Source organism: Brachyistius frenatus, unplaced genomic scaffold (genome assembly GCF_029030835.1).
Source record: "Brachyistius frenatus isolate BFR_SWC_R1_liver_20210118 unplaced genomic scaffold, ASM2903083v1 Contig_6, whole genome shotgun sequence".
Lineage (NCBI taxonomy): Eukaryota > Metazoa > Chordata > Actinopteri > Embiotocidae > Brachyistius > Brachyistius frenatus.
Window position 1 is genome coordinate 3,446,335 of NW_027210605.1, and position 20,056 is coordinate 3,466,390.

The window sequence follows — 20,056 nt, forward strand, 5'->3', positions numbered from 1 at the left end:
CCCACACTGAGGCTGAAAAGCTGCAGTTGCAGCAGTCTGCACACCTGTCCCTGCCCCTGTCCCCGTCCCTGTCCCGTGCTGAACTGCCGCAGCTTCACCTGCCTCTCAGTATTTATTCAGGAATATGGAGCATAAACTCGCCTCCGGTTGAAAGGTGAAGCTAACTTTAGGCTCCTGCGGCCACTTCTACACGAGGCCTTCAAAATGAAAGCAGGACACTTGTGCTACTGTTTGTGCTTTAGTGTTGCGTTGTGCCCAAACTAAATAACTCCCATGGAAAACCTGGACTTTTCAGGGCACTGGAGGATCCCGGGGGCCCCTAAAAGGGCTTGTTTGTTTGTTTGTTTGTTTGCAAACAAAATTATATATAAATACATATTTTATTCACCCCTCCAATAAATGTATGTAATGTGATCCCGTGGCCCTCCTGGACTATGACGAGTACATATGAATCAAATTCAGTACAGGTAAATGGGCCATTCCCCCCCCCCCACCTCACCCCTACCCCCCCACAAGCAGCACTTACCTTATACCCAGACAAGTCAAAGAACGATACACCTGTGTGAAATATGCACACACAAAAAATGACCCTCCCCCCCCCCCCCCCCCCCAACCTCGTGGTTAACAGGCCCATTTCATTAATGAGGAAAAGCATTGATCACAGAATTTACAAATTCTCACATTTGAGAATTTAACCCTCTTCCATCTGCGCTATACACAATTACTATCACTATTTGCACTAAGCACAATTTGCACCATCTTTAGCTGTATCTATATGATTTATATGTCTATTTATGTCTGTTTCTGTGTAGGTATGAGAGCAAGCTCATTCTGATTCTGATTTGTGTCAAAAGTGCTCAAGTGAAATAGACCCAGCTTATCTGTCTGACCTGTTGCACCCCTGTACCCCTTGTCGTTTGTTCAGCTTATGGGACCAGCAGCTCGCAGTGATTGTTATAGATCCCGACCGGCTCTTCGGGCTGACCGGGCTTTCTCAGTGGCAGCTCCAAAACTTTTAAACAGCCTCCCTGTTCAGATTAGGTTTGTCAGCTTCTCTGCCAGTGTTCGAATCCCTTTCAATAACATATTTATTTAGATGGGGTTGATGTGAAGCAAAGCAGAAGAATAACAGTGTGAAGTTTAAAAATGTATGAAAACGTAAAATACTTCCTGTGGAATTAAGGGGGAGAAATCTAACGGAAGAATAATTAACTGATAACATTTATTCATTTATTTATCTTTTTCATACCAGATCCATTTTAATTTTTAAACTTATTTGTTCATGGGTATCATATAAGAGGATGTAAGAGCAGTCTCTTACATCCTTGTGTGTCTGCTTTTGCTTGAGCTTGTGTTTATAATTTCTTTAATTTAGTTTATTTTTTATTTTGCCTGTGATGGTGTAAAATATTCATGTTTGTTCTAATTTTGTGCAACACTTTGTTCACCATTTGTTGTATTTAAATGGGCGATACAAATAAATCAGACTCGACTTAAATAATTCCGTTTATTTTCCCTAAACATTACTGCAGCCCTATACCCTGTGCTCCACATTGTACCGCTAAATGGCTCACAAATCCATTTTTTCTGGCCAAATGTCAACAGCACAAACAACCATTTTAGAAGACACACATTTATCACAAGGCTAACAAACACATACAGACACTGATGAATGCCCTCGCATTCACTTATGATCATCTGAATAATTGGCGCTCAGCACTGTTTGTGGTACAACAGTGACACCTCCTGGCGAACACATACACTACTGAATAAATCCGACTGTTGAGTGAACAAAGCAGTCAAAAGCTGTGGTGCTTTTGGTGTATGACAATAAGGCTTTATTTGACGGTGTGAGGTGGAAATGGCAGGTGACATTTTCTATTCTCAGAGGTAAGCAGTTACACAGCTCTACAGATTGCTGCTTTGGCTGCATACACACTCAGTATCTGCACAAATGATAGTGAACAAGTCATCTTGTAAATATTCTTATCTGCATTAAGTCTACAAGGTGATCTTAAGTGTATAGGTATACATTAGAGTACCATTTCACATGCAAAGGTACTTTGTTTCTGTCTAATTTGAGTTGGTTTTCTAATCTACTGTAAAGTGTGTTGTTCTGTGGTTTGTTTACAGTTTCACTGATCTACAGTTTTAACCTCAACAATAAGTGTTACAACCAAAAGAAGACATGCAGGCAGACGTAAAATGTGTCGACAGTCGTGACCTTACTGGTTTGAAAGTACATCCCAGCAGAGTTAAATGACAAACCCTTAATATACTGCCCACTGAAACATTCAGGGCCAAATACCTCTGAAGGAAAACTGAACCATAAAATACAAATAAAGACAAAAGCATGAATACAGTAGCACATGGAATGTTAATCACAAAGTCCTGCAAATGGCCATTTTACTAAACACCTGGTAGATAAAGCTGATGGAACAAAAAGTCCAACACAGTTAAAACTGAGAGGAAAGGCAATTACTGTATGCTGGGCCAGTGACGGCTGTAATCAGATAAATGCTACCGTTTCGTTGAGGCTTTAGAAGCAGGTCTGGATGCACTTTATGTCATCACAGGAATAAATGGCACTTCATTTTTAGTTTGAATTTCACAGCTTTGCATTTACAATGTTTGGGTGTATTTACACATTCCATCTGAAAACGAAATGTGAACTAGGCTAATGAAAAATAACAATGGCACAGAGTGGTGACAAAGGCCACGATGTCTGAGCTATACCATAGTTAAGTGGCAATACAGAGAGTAAAAGGAGGATCCAAATGTAATCAATCCCTTCACAGTATCAATAATAGAGGATCTGAAGTCGACTGAAAATGTGTTTCCTTCTGCAGTAAATTTCGGAAAATAGATACCAATACATTCCTGTATGAAGTTACAGAAACTTTAAATACATCAAAAATAAATTTGAAGTTAAGTAAACCAATTAAACATAAAGGCACCCAGGCTATGAGGGGAGCAAATCAACAACAAAAATGAAATCATAAGTCTCTCAAAGCACAACATCCTCACAGTCCATTGTCTTATTCATTTGCAACAGGAAAGAATACAGCACTTAAAAAAATAATGAAGCCTCGAACCAGGTGTGGCACAGGAGCCGTTCCCTGGGCCCGAGCCTGCTCTGATTATATACACGTATGAACCAACTACATGACCATGCTTGAATGGACTCCAGTCAGGCACAGCCTGGCCTCATCTCACATTCATCACATTTTACTCTCACTGATCAAATATAAACTACATCCACAGCCAGAAAGCAAGGGAGATGCTTTCAAATGAAGCAAGTCACACATGTAATCATCAACAGTAAAAATATACTGATTAATCCCATTGTAGCATGGCCACATAGTGTAAAGGAGGTTGTGCAGGTGAACATGGACAATAAATATATATTACATCTCTATATACAATGAAATGGAGAGGGGCACAGTGGTAAATTAGTCTTTCTGTCTTATTGTGGTGAAATGACGGCGAGATTTAAAGGACCCTGGATCTCTTGCTGGCCAGTGAACCATGCTAAAGGATAAAAGAGACAGGAAACAGTTAGCTAACAGGGATCCTGTTAGTGCAACTAAACAAAAAGTTCTGTCAGAATCTAAGAGTGATATGAACAAAACACAGAAATGATCTAATATATTATTGCCGGGATTAATAAAGAACTGAAGAATAATATTTCTTTAGCTGACCTTAGCTTGCTTGTAAAAGTGAGGGGCCAATTCAACCAGCCAGGACGACTCAACAGCAGTCACGTCACGCATGTAGTATTTAGATGTCTGCACCACTTCATTAAAGACAACCCTGAAAAAACAAGACAGAGGAGTTTACAGTGTCACAATGTGGAAACCCTTTCATACAGGAGATGCCTAAATGTTACTAAATGTATGTAATTCTCCACAGAGCCTGAATGTACAAAAATGCGTAATGCTGTATTTTATAAGATGCCACAGTAGTGACATCATAGCAGCTTAACGTCCAAAGAATATCAGTACTGACCACTTTGGAGGTTTTTCTCCAAACAGCACAGAGTTGGGGTGGATGTGAAGCTCACGATCGTCTCGTAAAGTCCTGGAAGAGCAAAAGAATAACAGAGTGTGGATTTTAAATTGTATGAAAACAGAAAAGAATTACTTTGGTGGGGAAAGTGAGACATCTAACAGAAGAATGATTAACCACCAAGCAAACGCTCACCGGTAGGAACCAGAGTGGTGAATGCGGGCGGCGTTTGCAAAAAATCCAGACACAATGCACTTCAAGATCACATCTGGGTCACCTGTGCAAAACACACATAATAGGCAAGGCAAGTTTATTTGTATAGCACAATTCAACAAGAAGGCAATTCAGTGCCTCACATAAAACCACTAAAAGCATCAAAACATAAGGCAAAAGAAAATGACATTTAAAAACAGTTAACAACAGTGATTAAAACATTAAGAACAGTGATTAAAACATTAAGCAAGCTAAAAAAAAATATATTAAAAAATAGGATAAAAGTTACAGTGCAGTTTTAGACATCTTCAAATCTGGTTCAGTGAAAGGCAGCAGCAAACAGAAAAGTCTTCAGTCTTGATTTAAAGGAGCTGAGGGTTGCAGCAGACATGCAGGTTTCTGGGACTTTGTTCCAGATATGTGGAGCATAAAAACTGAACGCTGCTTCTCCATGTTTAGTTCTGACTCTGGGAACAGAAAGGAGACCCGTCCCAGACGAGCTGAGGGGTCGGGATGGTTCATAAGGTAGCAGCAGATCACAAATGTATTTTGGCCCTAAACCACTCAGTGCTTTATAGACCAACAGCAGGATTTTAAAGTCGATTCTCCGTTCGACAGGAAGCCAGTGTAAAGACCTCAGAACTGGAGTGATGTGATCCACTTTCTTGGTCTTAGTGAGCTGCAACGTATTGAATCTACTGCAGCTGAAAAAGAGTATAATTAAACAGCTGAAAAGAAAGCGTCACCAGCTTCTGTGCGAACCCATTTGGAACATGTTTCTCAGGCTGTCTGTCAAAGTCCAATGAATGTGCATAGACGACTGGAAATCGATAGTAAAAAGCCAAAATATCACATGAACTTCTATTTTTACAAATCCGTATCAAATCACATTATTATGCGGTTCAAAATACAGTTCAAATCGCACTTTTTAACACTGATTTAGTTCTGACTGATTTCAGTTGTTTTTATGTCTGTCTTTAGACACCATAATATATTCACGTCTACATCACCAGGAAATATGCTGGTTCAGTGGCAGAGGAAGCCAGTGACAGCTGGTCTTGTCTGGATCACACTCCTCTCTGTCTGATGCACGGCAGTGACAGCTGCGTGAAATAAAGTGGAGACGGCAGCATCCTCCATCTCTGACACTAAATTTACAAAGCGTGACCGTGGCTCTACGTTGCAATGTACCTAATAAGCAAACCCATTTCATTACCCCCCCGTTGTGGTTTCTTTGTGTCAACGACGTCTACTTGTGGCTGCAAAATCATTCATTTTAGTAACCAAAGTGAAAAAGACTTAAAATGAGGACTGCCTCTCAAACACACACAGATCAGGTCAGATCTGATCAGATCTGATCACTTGCAATATGTAATGCTAACAGTCAATCAGGAAAATCGAATTCTGATCGGATGTGAAACAAAACTAAATTTGATTGACAGTCTGAACCTTATTCTACTCGGCTGAAACAAGCCTAAATATTATATAAAATAACACACGTACCTTCGCTGGACGTCCGCGGCACTTTAAACTTGTTCATGAGCCGCCGCAGCTGCTCTCGTACGGTCACGGCCCGCAGCAGACCCTTGTAATTGAGAGAATGTTCCTGACACCACTGGGAGCTCTTCTGGTGCTGCAGGAAGTGGAAAAAGTCACATGGCCTCGATCAGGGTCAACTTCACCCCCGACTTTTGATAAGTTCACAACAGCCCAAAGTGTTCACTGCCACTGAAAGAGCTAAATGCGCAAACTATACCTTAAAGAATGCTTCATACACATTCAGCATGGTGAGGTGGTCTCCCTCAGCAACTGCAAATTTCCTGTGCTCACGGGCCTGCAGGGGTGAGATAGCAAAAATGGGATAATAGTTTTGCTGACAGAGCATTTCTCCCAACAACAAAAAAAACAAAAAAAACATGCTCCTTCCGAAACCGGTTTTTACTTACAGCAGCTTTCTTCTGATTGGGTGGCACCACAAATATATTCTGAATCTGCATCATTGCTGCTATGGTAACAATCTCTTTGGAGCAGCCAAAGTTTCCTGACTCTAGGAGCATCTTTGCAAACATGGGGCTGAGAGGAAACTCTGCCATCTGCACTCCCATGGGATCAGTCAAACGGCCGTAATGGTCCAGACCTGCCAAGACGCACACGAATAGTAAAGACTCTGCGTTTTGTGCGTGAAAATCTTGGCTACAGCTTCACTTTTTACTTGATCACCCTGCTGACCACCTTGTTTCTTACCTCCCAGAGCGTAGAGAAGCTCCAGAGCCTGAACCATCGTCTGTGCTGGAGGAGGCTGTTAAATTATAATAAAGAGAAAAGGCATTTTCAATACAATATTTACTCTAAAAGATTAAATGAAGTGAGAATCTAGTGTACATGTAAAGTCATTACTTCTTTTTTTCATCACTAATAGCACACACAGACATGGATTGCATTCATTTGATGCTTCTTTTCCAGGGGCCATTCCTGCTAAGATGTAAAGTACAATTCCTTTCACGGTGGGTGAACACATCACAGCCACCCTGTGGATGCAGAGCGAGCTACTCACAGAGAGGAAGCTGAACCGCAGCACGTTGTCGATGCCTAATGCTTTGAGCTGCAGGATGACGGGGGCCAAATTGGTGCGCTGCATCTCTGGCACAGTCGAGGGAGGCAGTTTCTCAAAGTCTTCCTCTGAGGGAAGGAACAGAGGCAGTAAGAAGCGAAGGGGGGAAGAGAAGGACGGAGTTACGAGAAAAGAAAAGGAGCTACAACACAGTCCCACCCCCCACAACGGCTATGCCACCACACCTCTCCTCTAGATAGATAGATAAGACTTTATTAATCCCGCAGTGGGCAGATTTAGTCATCACAGCAGCATAGAAACACAGTTAGGGGGGGAAAAAAAAAAAAAAAAAAAAAGGTGCACGCTAAGAAAAAAAAAAGTACAAATATGTTTTACGTAAATAAGTTAGATACAAATATTTTTGGGGGGGGAAAAAGTAAGACCAATGAATAAACACACACTCAAACACTATATATACAAAAATAAATACATACAACTCTAATTCTGCCCTCTCACACACACACCTGTGTATAATCTAAAACATTTCCCAGGTCGGTTTCGTCCGGCTCTCCCTGCCCTCTGGCTGGCTGAAGCCTTGGAGATGGGAGTGACCACCAGCGATTCAATGGCAGTGCGAGGATTGTAGGCCCGCAGCTTTACGAACGCACAGTCAATGACAAATACGATTCCATTGATGGTGATGGAGGTCTCGGCTATGTTGGTAGCCACCACGACCTGGAAGAAACGTAAGACAGAAATATGGCAGAGTTTTGTTAGCTATTTGTTTCCTCGTACGTCAGCATCTGCAGCATTTTCACCTCGAGGGAAACCTTTTATTAGCCCAATTATTAGGCTACTTTTTGGTATTGCGAAGATTTCGTAATATTAACCGAATGGGAGAAACGCAAACTTCACAAACTATAAAATTACGTCAGATTTGTCTTCAGTATAAATACGGAAAAAGAAAAGCAGCATTTTTACCTTGCGAACAGAAGTCGGCGCCCGCTCAAAGATCTTCATCTGTTCAGCATAAGGCAGACCGGAATACATGGGCAGAATCCTCAGGTGTTTCTTCATGCCGTATCGTGACAGAGTCCGGGCCTGTTCCTGCAGAAGCGACACCACCTTCTCCACCTCGTCCTAAAGGGGATAATACAAGATTAAACATAATGCCATTACCACTAATTAGAAAACCAATGCGTACCCTAGGATGCTATTGTATTTATCTATCTTCATGTCAAATGGAAGCTACGCCAAGAACAGTGGAATATGGCCACTAACTTGTCCAGTGAGAAAAGCCAGGACATCCCCATCGTCCTCCGTCTCATGGATCTTTAGCACCGTCTCCACTGTGGCCTTCACGTAGTCCGGGACAGGACTGTGAACACACCAGAGACCATCTTCAGAGTTACAAAGGAACATGCAAATTATACACCATTCCCTCAGTTCGGAGTTTGCGTGTTGACCACCTGACGGTGTAGAAGACATCCACTGGAAAGGTCCGTCCCTCCACGGTCAGAATTCCACAGGTGTCCTTGTTTGGATCTCCGGACTCATTCAGGTTGAAGAAGTCGTGGAATTTCTTCAGATAAAAGGTGAGATTACCGTTAGTTAAGAGCACATTAAAGAGGCACTTCTAACCATAACTTTTATAGATTTAAATCCAAATTACATTTACCATATAAAAAGTCAATACAGTAAATAAGGTTATATTTAAATTTGGGTTTCAGAAAGCCTGCAACTTACTAAGGCAGTATGACTGAAGTAATTTGCTTGTGTGGATAAAAGCCTGTTTAAACAGAAAGTTCAGCAGATGTCTGATATGGTATTTCAGCTGACTCGCTTAACGCTGAGCTAAGTCATGGCCTGATTGTGTCTTTCCATCATCAGGTTATTGCAGATGTCAGAACAATGTGATCTGACCTGACATCCACTCCCCCCCGCCCCCCTTGTCTGCCTTTGTTTATCTTTTCTCGCCCATCGAACATATCTGTTCATCTTAATGATGCAGTCACCTTGGCGTCAAGAGTGGCAGAGGCCACAATCAGCCTCAGGTCTCGTCGCTTCTTCTGAATCTGTGGAAGAGTCAGACAGAAACGTCACAGCGAGAAAGGAGGAGGATCGGGGTGGAAACGGAGAAGAAGTCACCACCTTCCGGGAGTATTTTCACAGCTAATGAATTACTGATAGACGTTAAGTTTAATTTGCTCCAGCTGGCTTTACCTTCTTTAGTAGACCGATGGCTATGTCTGTATACAGGGTTCTCTCATGTGCTTCATCTAACATCAACACGCTGAGGATGACCAAACAATAAAGAATTAGTTTTGACACCAAAAACAAGTTTACATGCCCAGTAACAATTGGTATTTTTCAAAGAAGACATTTGAGACAGCATGAAAAGTATCGGTATACATAATGAAGTTTGAGAATAGCTGAATTCCATTTAGCTGCTTCAGTTTGAAGGTCCTGGCAATACTGCCTATCTGTCCTTGTCATGACTTACAGGGACATTTGAGTCGAACGCAGCCATCTTTAAAATGTTAAATACCACAATTACAATCACGTACCTGTACTTTTTTAAAAGAGGGTCGGCCATCATCTCTCGCACCAGCATGCCATCTGTCAGAAACTGAAGCACAAGGGAACGATTGAGTACCGAACGACACTGAACACAGGAAAAACTTTTCGTAAAAACACATCTGGAACTGACCTTGACCCTCGTGGCGTGTGGATCGGAGCAGTCGTCGAACCGAATGGTGTAGCCCACCTCGTGTCCCAGCAGGGCCCCTCGCTCCTCCGCCAAACGGTTGGCAACCTGTCAGCAGGAAACGGAGTCAAACAAATATGACGTATGAAGCAGACGGGAGTCCTTCAGTTTGAAACCAACTTGCTCGCAGTGAAATGACATTGGTTAGGGCTGGAGCGGAGCGGCAAGAGGACACGAGGAGAGCTCTTACAGAGATAGCGGCCACTCGTCGAGGCTGTGTCACTCCAATCACTTTCCCCTCCGCGGCCCAGCCAGCTTCCAGCAGGTACTGATGGAAGTCAGATGAAAAGGGAAGGTAGAGGAGTTCAAAGCATGAACAGCAGACTCTTCATAAATTAAGCTCTCTAGCTGATGTGGTCCAAACCCTGCTCTTAAAAAAAAAAAAAAAGAGGCTACGAAGCATCAAGACAAGGTCATGTTAAACCACTGTGGGAGTTAATCCACATGAAGGGTGTCGGGCCACTGCGGCATTGTTCTGCCTTTCAGCAGCTGGATTTGGTGCATGTATGACTTTGGGGGTACACATAACAAATACTGGGCATCAAATCTCAATCTTTTTTTCTTATTTTTTTTTTTTTTTTTTTTTTAAATGGGACTAACCTGAGGTATCTGTGTCGTCTTCCCACATCCAGTTTCACCAACTATGATTACAGTTTGGAAGCTTTCAACCAAGTACAAGATGTTGTTTCTGTGCTGGATACGGAACAGAAAGCAAAACATGCATCATAGAGAGACCCACAGGCACAAAGAGAACATCCAGCCCACGGCACACTCTGCAAAAACAAAAACCTAAAATGATGTGGGATGAGTAGAAACCTTGAAAACAGGGAGTTTCTGTCGCTGCTTCTCTATGGAGAGGGCGGTGTGGGGGTTGAAGATGATGGGGGACCCGGTGGTCTCCAAGTTGAGCTCCCGTTCCTCTGAGATCCCCGGTGCCTCAGTGCCTGGAGGAGCAGAGCAGATGGCGAGGAGGAAGATAAGATGTTTTATTTAAATGGAAGCAGGCTGAGGGGATTTAAGCGGATTGCAGCCAGGGTTTGGTGCAATGTCCCTGACCCGACAGACCTATGCAGGGAAAAAGAAAAAAGAAAAGAAAAGAAAAAAAAAAAAAAGCCTTTCTGTCCGCGCCACTTCCTTCACGTGCATTGCCGCTTTTTTTTTTTTTTTTTTTTTTTTTTTTTTGGTCTCAGCCCGTGTGTTTTATTTTGGCAGGTCGATTCCGCACACGGCTAACACGAGCTGAACCGAGCTGCTGTTCGCTGCAGACGCCGCGCAGCAGCCCCGAGCGCCGCTGCAGCCGCGCCGACTCTCGCTGCTTCATATCTGCAACTCTACGTTCATAAATGTAAACCGGAAAAAGACATCAAATGCCTAATTTTCTCCTTTTTTTCGAACTTACCCGGCTTCCAAAATTTCATCGTGGAGAGGGGAGCCGCCATCTTGGCTTCTACGTCACGTATTTTTTTTTATTTTTTTTTTCACCCGTGTGGATGACGTCATTAACTGGCGCTCTCTCTTCAGAGATTTATGAATGATGTCAGTGCGTTTGAAAACAGTTGCGAGTGCGAGTTCGAGTTGGCTTTTCTAGCATGTGACATATTAATTTATTATAAATTAATAATGACCATAAATACAAGGATACGTGCAGAGAAATTGATTCACGTAGGTAAAATGCACTCTTGAGCACCATGGATGGATTTGAGCAGGTCAACCCCTGATTCATTTGTGATTGATTACTTGATCAAAAAAGAGATTGAAACTAACTCCAAGTGATTTAAAACAACCACAAACAGACACAAATTCTACACAGACATGCAAAATGACCACAAATTCACACAAAATAAGACACAACATCAAAGACATAAAAAAAAATTTTTTTTAAAAACCGCAAATTAATGTAAAAATGACTTTAAAGTGACTCCAAATGGACGACAAAGTGCCACAAATTGTCTGCATAGACACACAAAATGACTACAAGGTCACTTAAAATGACTTCAAAGAAATGCAAAATGACTACAACAACGGTGGCTGTCTTGTTCCTCAGGAGGGGTGAGGTGGCATTTACATTTCTGTGGGTAAAATTACAAATAAAGATCTCACTACTTCTTTCACTATTAGTTAGAATTTGATAAATCAAATCAGCTGTCATCACTGCCTTCTTCCATCTTGGAAGAAATTGAATCATTCCTTTCAATGAAAAATGCAGAGATTATAGCTCAGGCTTTTATTTCCTCTCAACTCGATTAGTTCTCTGCAGGAATCAGTCAGTCAGCCCTGTTATCTCAAATTCAAAACACAGCAGCGAGACTCCTCACTGGTACCAAGAATAGAGACCACATCTCCCCTGTACTGGCCTCTCTTCACCAGTGATGACCAATGAAGCACAGGGGATTCTTCTATTAGTTTTTAAAGCACTGCATGGACTGGCACTAGGTGATATCTCTGAACTGCTTCTTCTCCCCTTCTCCACCTCCAGACCACTCAGATCTGCTGACTAATCACTGTTCCCCATCCCACACACCCACTAACAACCAAAGGGGTTCAAGCTTTCTCACTTATTGGCCCTAAAGTGTGGAAGAGTTTGACACTCCCAACTCGATCTTACCTCCCTTAATATTCCTCAGACCTAGAGAGCCACATCTTTTCTTTAGCCTCTCAAATCAAGATGAAGGCATGCCTGAGCACACCTAGGCTTTTCATCTTTTTTTTTTTTTTTTTTTTGTGGACAAACATCAGGCATGCAGCTATGCCTGATGATTTCATCTAGATAGCCTGTTTTTATTAGTTTACTTATGTCCCTATCTGACAAACGCACAATTTTTCTATCTAATTGAAAAAAAAGAACATAACATCTATTTGAAAATGGAGGCCAAATGAAGCCCAAGTTTAATGATTCCCAAAAGATTTGATCAGAAAATACAATCCTTTCAAACACCAACTGCATATCAATAACAGTATCTTTACAATAACTTTGCAAGAGCTGTTTTCAAAAGTTCTTCACTATAAAATACTGAGAAATATGTTACATCAAACGAGATATAACATAAATACAAATAAATGTGTGAAATACAAGGTGGATTTGACAAAAGGGCATTGTACAGAATTTACTGACAAGATTAAATTAATATCAAGATGACAGATAAGACTTTATTCTGGAAGCTACGTGTGAGAACATGACACTAAATTTAAATAGTTTTTACCATCCTAGCGAATGCCATTAATAAAATGACATGTAGATACACTAAAAAAACAAATCATGGCAGTGCACAGATCAGGTTAACTTTTAATCTGTGAACATTTGCATCTGACCACAACATGCACATTTCCTTCCTCTTTGCTTTGAGGAATTGATTTGTATGCAGAGGTTATTTATTAGTTGCTCATTGAAGTGACACTACCGTACTGTATCTTAATGAATCTATCTTACAACTAGCATTTGTTTCAATGTTAAATATTAGAATTCAGTTGTAGTTAGCTAAAATTTGTCACATTTGTTGAGACAGCAGATCTTATCAAAATAATAACAGTTGACAGTTTTTATTTCAAATGCTTGCAATTCACTGGAAAAAAAAAAAAAAAAAGAAGAAAAAAAAAAAGCTCTGGGTCACATTTCATGATGACAGACAAGTCCAACTTTAAAATCACTGATTCACACATACTGTAGCTGGTAACTTTAGCAGTAACCTACTCATTTTGCTTGTTTCTCAAAAAAAGGCAAAAATATAATTTAGGAGTGAAACTTCAGAGGCGCGATTTACAGCGTAGCCGCAGAATGAATCTCTCAGCGGTAGTTCTGTACAGCCGTGCGCTGCATTTTCTTCCCAAATTTAAAAGGTGACATTTGACACTTGTGCACTGATTTACCGCTAATGAATTAATGGTGACATTTTGTATTTATTGCATTTTTCCTGGAACTGGAGTGACTTGCTCACGAGCAATAAATTGGGATGAAAACCCACTCTGCTTGTTATCTTTACGGCCTAAAAACTATGTTCATGACACTCTTCTAAAACACAAGTCAAGCCCTGTTATAAACTGACAAAGTGAAAGAAACCATATTCTGTTTTACATCAAGGTACTGCTCCAGCATTAACAGAACTGCCAATCATTCTCAGCCAAACCATTTGCTCTCTGTATCTTTAGTGTTTTTGTTGGAAATGATGAATATGAAGTGAGGAAGGAAATATAACACATGGAAGGTGTAACTGAAGGCGCCTTAAAAAAGGAACCCTCAAATTAGACAGATGATCGTCACTGTGTTCTTGCTGGGTCTTGACTTTAGAACTAGAATTCCCATGATGCACTGCACACTGAAAAGTCATACTGTATGTAGGAGCGCTGACGCCCCCCCTAAACCATGGAGTTCCTGTGTCTTGACAATTTACTTCAACAGAAATGTTCTTATTTAGTGTCCTATGGATTCCTCTCAGTCAAAATGTAGAGCCGTGTAAAAGATTATCCACACCACCTGGCGAAGAGGAAAAAACACAATCGATTAGAGACTATTGATCAAATCATATGCTTCACAAACAGCATCAATTCAAATGGACTAATGATAAACTGACCTGGAAAAAAAACCACTTTAAAAAAACATCAAACACAAGGCTTTTATCTTAAAATTAAAACACTATCAATTAATACAGAACGCTCAATAAAACAAAATGAAGAAGTTAACATAAAGACAATACTGTACATTACATCATAAACATCCCTTTTTTTTTTCTTTTTTTTTTTACAATTTTCTGGTATTTTATTTGCAGTCTTGATATCTATAAGGAGATATTTTTGTGGATCGAAGTACTAAAACCACCTCAATATAGTTCTACATATCATCTTCTCAGCTTCTTTATTGAAGCTCCACCAAGAACAGGCTGTTTTGTGTCTGTTCCTTTACGGTGCATTGATATCAACGAGCCTCTTCTGATTGGCTGAGTCTTTGGCAAGGCTAAAGACAGCTTTTCTTCAGTTTTGTCGCTTGCTAGCTCTGTGACAGAATGACTGCTGTGTGCTTTTTTTCCACATAAAAGGAGGGACAAAGGGCCATACTGAGGCCTGACATACTGTATGACACGAGTGTGAGTTTGTGACATCACAAACTTATGGAAGTAGAAACGACAGTTGCTGAAAACGTGCTGTGTGCATTTCTCAATGGAAATGTTTTAACTCTGTCACTGTATTTATAAAGCACCTAAACCTGGTATAAAATAAAAAAAAAAAAAAAAGAAATCTACAGTTACACAATATGGGACCTTTAATCTAAAAATAAAGTAAGCATGAAATTGCCTGAGGCAGTTTGGAAAAGATCACCACCAGAAACAGTGGTGGTCTAATGCTACTCAACTGAATAATCCAACATGGATTGACTGTTTTTATTTAGCGTGCTCATTTTGTGTCTGTCCACTCTGGAAAAAACAAATAAGCCATATTTTAAACGTCTAATCAAAGTCTAACCGAACTTGCTTTCCTTTACAAAAAGTCAAAATGTTGGCATCCCCACCAGAAACAGGGCAAACGATGTCATGAAGCCTTCTTTGGTGAGTTCCCACGTGCCTCCATACTCTTCCTCGTCGATCTGCTGAAAGCTGCTGAAGTATACATAGAGGACCCCAGCGTTGATGATGCAGAATCTAACGGCGCAAACACACAAACAAACATGTCAACTTTTCAGGCATTTCTTTAGGACAAGTTGATATGAAGCGACTCAGGCTGTAAAGAATACTTACATGGCTATTCCCAGAAATCCTTTCAACGGCGCAACACCCCATATCACACCAAGGATAACTGCAATAATTTGTCGGAGCCAGTAAATCACATCTAAAAATTCATCCTGGGAAAGAAAACATGAAAAGTTTATTCAAAAGGATGACTTTAAGAAATGGTGTTTATGACAATAATATTATAACGACAGCACTGCATAGACTGTAAGCCGTGCACGTTTAAAAGAGTTTCACGTTCTTATTCTGATGTAGGAAGTGTATTTTAGGCACGCGAGTATAATTAAATCATCCCCACATCTAGCTCTGATTACCTGCATAAAAGTTAGTCTAGTTCTACTTCCTTCCAGAGGGCCCCAAAAAACTGTGATCGAGTGGGAAAAAATTGACCCCAGGATTGTGGAAAATTGAATCATGTTCATGCGTTTAGGCCAGAATTCTTATCCTACATGAAGCTATCATTATCTTTTCATGTAATTTTGATTTCCGTCTACAACACGCACTCAAACAAACAGTGCTGTCGTTCACACTATGGGTGTACCTAAGTGTTTATATCAGGCAATCCTGCATTGACAGAACTTTCAAATTTATCAATCAACTGATGCATTATTCACATGAAAAGGCGATAAAGTCCCAACAGTCTCCTGCTTTCTCTCATACACACAGATGTTATTCTACACACATAAGGGTGACTTCACAAATCGATTTTTATTCACTCCTTTTGGCACGAGATGGTGATTAGTGTATGCACTTTAATCTGGGATCATTTTACATTAAAAAAAAAAAGAGCAACTTTATGCACCAATTACTGTTTTTTTTTTTTAAAAAAGCACCCCACAAATTAATGTAAACGCATTATTAATTTAGAGTCAAATGTGTTTTACATCTCCTGATGTTCATTTATGTCAAGTTACGATTAGGTGTCACAAAAAGACTGCTGGTGTTTTGTTTCAGGTCAAGAGGAAACACACACAATGATTGATAGGATGGCTGTTTTTTGGTGTGTTTTTTTTACTAAATCTAGTGACGAAACAGTCAACAGAAAATTCATTTTAAAGCAAAATTGTCAAACATATTCTGCAGCGTAAAGAGCTGCTGATTATCTCTGATTGATAGACTGGAAAATATGTCCAATACGATGACTTGATCCCTTGAAATCAATAAGCAGTTTGTTGTTTTGAAACAAAAGGCAAAACCACCAAGACGATTCATTACTCATTTTGGATTTGACAGATAACCCACCCAGCCACACCAGATTAATCCTTAGCATGACAGCTAGCTCCTGGTAGGAGACTTTATGAGCGCATGGCAGAAAATAATGTGGCTTCAGAAGATTGCAGCAAAGTGCAATAACATAAGATCCATGCTAAAAAAAAAAAAAAAAAGAAAAAAAAAAAAAAAAAGAGGGCAGCTGACTGACCTTCTCCTCCCAAACAGCATTACTGTTGAGGGCTTTGCTCCATGTGGACTGTTTTACACCCCCATTGAGCAGATGACTTTCTTCTTTCCGCTTTGAACTGCTCGTCATTCTTTGCTGTTTCCTTCGGCTGCAGACGTCGAAAAGTTAGAATCCAAATCTGACGACACCTAAAGCGAGATTCAAATCTCTAACGCTGACCGAAGGAGGACAGGAGTGGGAAATATCGGAAAAGTATTAGAGGAATCTACGCTGCGCTGAGCTGACAGATTTCAGTCGCTAACCGTGAAAGGGTAATTGAGCATGCGCAATACAGTTTGACCCCAGCCATGGACGGCCAATCAGAAAGTGCGACGTTTCTGCACCGCTGCTGCCAGAAACGCAACACACACAAAAAAAACACAGCGAACTCTGACGGTGAAAACCTGCAACTGCACAGTTGCGACCCGATGAGGTTGTGAGAGGTTCACAATAAGGCTTAAATATTCAGCGTGTAAGAAAAATGGTCGACAAATAAATTTCTCCCTTCAGCATAGTATTTTATAATGAGAACAAACAAAACAAAACGTGAGCATGGTGTATTCTTTTTGTGTACAAGCCACCTGAAGAATGTTTCCACTGTTGTTTTCTATTGATGTGACCTTTGATTAATCAGATATCTCGACAACTCAAGGCACAAATCATGTCCATAAATATCACAATATATTAGGGCTTCAAGTAATGATCAATTCATCTTTTGATTTAAATGAAAAAGGTGTCTACGACTCAGAGTTGTTTTTTTCTGTTTTTTTTCTAAAAGGATCTTCAAAAGCATGGATCAGACAGTTTTTTTGCATTTTCATTTTTTTTTTTTTAAAAAGTGTCAAAATCAACATGAATTGAACTGTTGCACCTCTACCTTATATCTCAAAATAAAAAGGTGGCAACATCTACTGTCCATCCAAGGGGCAATTAAGTAATCAGGTGGCAATAAATGAAAAATGAAGCAATATGGACATTTGGTCTGTGCATTAGTACAATGTATATCTTATTCTTCCATTCATGTGAAGCCTCTGTCATTGATCAATATAAATGCAACTTTCAATGTCACAGCTGTAATTGCTTCAAATGATTAATCTTTTGTCAAAACATACACAGCTGCACAGTGGCTGTAATGGTGAAAGAGAGAGCTTGTTCTCCACGTGGGGCTCAGGACCTGTCAAAGGTATCAAAAGAGAGATAGAATTTAAAGACATATAAGTGCTTTTTTTTTTTACACTCTAACTTTCTTTGTTTGCTTATTTCATGAGAAATACTGGATTTTTACAAATATTTCCCTGCACCAGTTTGTCATATTAAAGAACGCCTCATATTAAGGATTCACTGAATATAAACGTTGGAAACCTTAAGAGTACAAATTTGCACACAAGTTTGACATTGTGACGTCCAGTTTTCCTGAAACAGTTGCCTCAAAAATGAGCAGGTTTGTTATATGTTGATTTTGATTTTTGGCTAAACCAATCACACTGCAGGTTTTCCCTGGTTGAGCTTCATTCCAATTACTCATATTCAGTGACACCCTCCACTGATACACACTAGAATTGAGATAATCATGATCGTTTATCCTTAAAAGACCTCCTTTATTACTTAATTTGTGTAAAATGGGGTAATTTGACAAATGATGGATTGCAATGGCTCATGATTGACAAAATTATTGACTTTTCTGTTGTCAGATTTCATGAGGACAAGAAAGCATACAGTACGAGGTTAGTGTTCGAAATGCTCAAAAGAAGTTTGCTTTCGTACCTAGATTACAATGCAATCTCAGACATCGAAATGAAACCACAATGACATTAAATGAAATGAAATTTTGACCTAAAAAAAAAATCTTCTGTAAATTGTTACAAAATGGAGAAAACCTGAGTGGGAGCCACAGAGTTCTCCCATTCAAAAAATTATTACAGGTTTGACATATTTCTTAGCACCAATATATCAATATCGGCAAGTATTTAGTTGTGATATTAAATCCAATATGCTTTGAAATCAGTTAATAAACATATTTGCTTCAAGCCCTAAAGATTTGAGATCCAGAAAGAGAATTTCAGTTTCTCTTTTGATTTTTTTTTGTTGATTTTATTTTTGAGTCTCAACGTTGACCACCTGAGCACCAACTCATTCGGGAGGATGTGTGGGATGTTGCATCATCTTTAATTTCAGTCTAATTGCACACATGCATAATAAACACATCTTAACAGAAAATCAATAACAGCCCTAGAATAGCATTATATGAGTACAGCCTGCAATTGTAAATCCTAAAGTTAAGTCTCTTAAACTGCTTTAGTGAAGTGTTGGCTGAGCTCTGTGGTCTTTCTGGAGGAAGTAGTTTGTGGTGCTGCTGAATTGTAATGCAGTATAGTGAAGAGGTTTATTTTGTCCACCACTTTTACATTAATGAGCAAAGACTAAGTATGAGAAATTAGTTTTATAGAGTTTTTGCAGCTGAATGTATTTTTAAATGTGTTTCAGATGCCATGCTGGCCCTTTCACGGAAAACAAAATAAATGTTACCACCTACTAAACAGTCAAACTCATCAACTATTAAGCTCTTAAATCTGAAATTTTCCTTGAAATATGAGTAGGCTGCATGCATGGTATGTCTTAGACCTCCCTAACAAATAAACGTTATGCTCTATTTGATTTTATGTTGGTTTAGATAGCAAAATATTAGGCTTTATACTTACATTTGTGACTGTTAACAAATGCACACCTCTTAAATGCAAATATATACACATGGAGGAGTGTAATTCCCTAAATATATCAGTGATAGGCCTTTTGAAGAATATTTGTTCAAAATATGATAGTTCTATCTACAAAATAGTGTGTTTCACTTGCTTCTTCTGATCGGCTGACTTTACACAATGCATGACATTATACATTTTAAAAAGACAATTTATCTTTTCACTTAAACATTAAATTTCTTTCCCAAATCCAACAACACCATTTTCAGTGTCCAAGATACATGGCTTTCATTGGACAGGAAGTGCATAAAAACCTGTCATCTTAAACTACTAGTAACTACAGCTCTCAAGACAAATGTTGTGGAGTAAAAAGTAACATCTGTGCCTCCTGGATGTGGAGAAGAAATATTAAGTTGCATAAAATGGATGTACTCAAGTAAAGTAACAGTACCTTGAATTTGTACTTAAATACGGTACTTCAGTAAAGATTGCCCACTTAGTTACATTCCACTTGTGGTCTTACGGTCTTTATGAGTGCAGTTGGGGTTTTGATTAACTTGGAAGAGGTGTTATCAGGGTATCTGTCCGGCCCACTCTTTGCACTGTCCCTTTAAGAGAGGTTACCTGGGAGGGGGACAGGTGAGAGCGGCTTTAACGTCAGGTTTAACG

General features: G+C 39.8%; 2 protein-coding genes across 2 annotated transcripts; both read right to left on the reverse strand.

Moving 5' to 3' along the window:
* Positions 1-1,508: 1,508 nt before the first annotated feature.
* On the reverse strand, positions 1,509-10,978 carry dhx35 (DEAH-box helicase 35). The gene is made up of 21 exons (XM_069725121.1): positions 10,939-10,978; positions 10,356-10,483; positions 10,140-10,232; positions 9,730-9,807; positions 9,483-9,587; positions 9,340-9,401; positions 8,996-9,065; positions 8,788-8,847; positions 8,242-8,354; positions 8,054-8,150; positions 7,754-7,912; positions 7,297-7,507; positions 6,776-6,900; positions 6,466-6,520; positions 6,168-6,358; positions 5,978-6,055; positions 5,725-5,854; positions 4,204-4,285; positions 4,009-4,080; positions 3,702-3,813; positions 1,509-3,531 (listed from the first exon to the last, which is right to left on the reverse strand). The coding sequence occupies exons 1-21, from the start codon at positions 10,976-10,978 to the stop codon at positions 3,493-3,495; spliced, it is 2,100 nt and encodes a 699-aa protein (XP_069581222.1). The 3' UTR covers positions 1,509-3,492.
* Positions 10,979-12,394: 1,416 nt separating this feature from the next.
* Positions 12,395-17,500, reverse strand: rab5if (RAB5 interacting factor). Its single transcript, XM_069725133.1, has 4 exons — positions 16,674-17,500; positions 15,263-15,366; positions 15,037-15,166; positions 12,395-14,007 (listed from the first exon to the last, which is right to left on the reverse strand). The coding sequence occupies exons 1-4, from the start codon at positions 16,779-16,781 to the stop codon at positions 13,966-13,968; spliced, it is 384 nt and encodes a 127-aa protein (XP_069581234.1). The 5' UTR covers positions 16,782-17,500; the 3' UTR covers positions 12,395-13,965.
* Between the last annotated feature and the right edge of the window lie 2,556 nt (positions 17,501-20,056).

Excerpts from the sequence above, each read along its gene's own strand:
- rab5if (XM_069725133.1), bottom strand. The coding sequence starts at position 16,781 with ATGACGAGCAGTTCAAAGCGGAAAGAAGAAAGTCATCTGCTCAATGGG. Across the intron at positions 15,167-15,262 it reads GGATTTCTGGGAATAGCCAT|ATTCTGCATCATCAACGCTG; the intron begins GTAAGTATTCTT and ends TTGCGCCGTTAG. Across the intron at positions 14,008-15,036 it reads CATCGTTTGCCCTGTTTCTG|GTGGTGTGGATAATCTTTTA; the intron begins GTGGGGATGCCA and ends CCTCTTCGCCAG.
- dhx35 (XM_069725121.1), bottom strand. The coding sequence starts at position 10,978 with ATGGCGGCTCCCCTCTCCACGATGAAATTTTGGAAGCCGG. Across the intron at positions 9,066-9,339 it reads CCTCTTTTAAAAAAGTACAG|CGTGTTGATGTTAGATGAAG; the intron begins GTACGTGATTGT and ends GGTCATCCTCAG. Across the intron at positions 5,855-5,977 it reads TGTATGAAGCATTCTTTAAG|CACCAGAAGAGCTCCCAGTG; the intron begins GTATAGTTTGCG and ends CACTTCCTGCAG.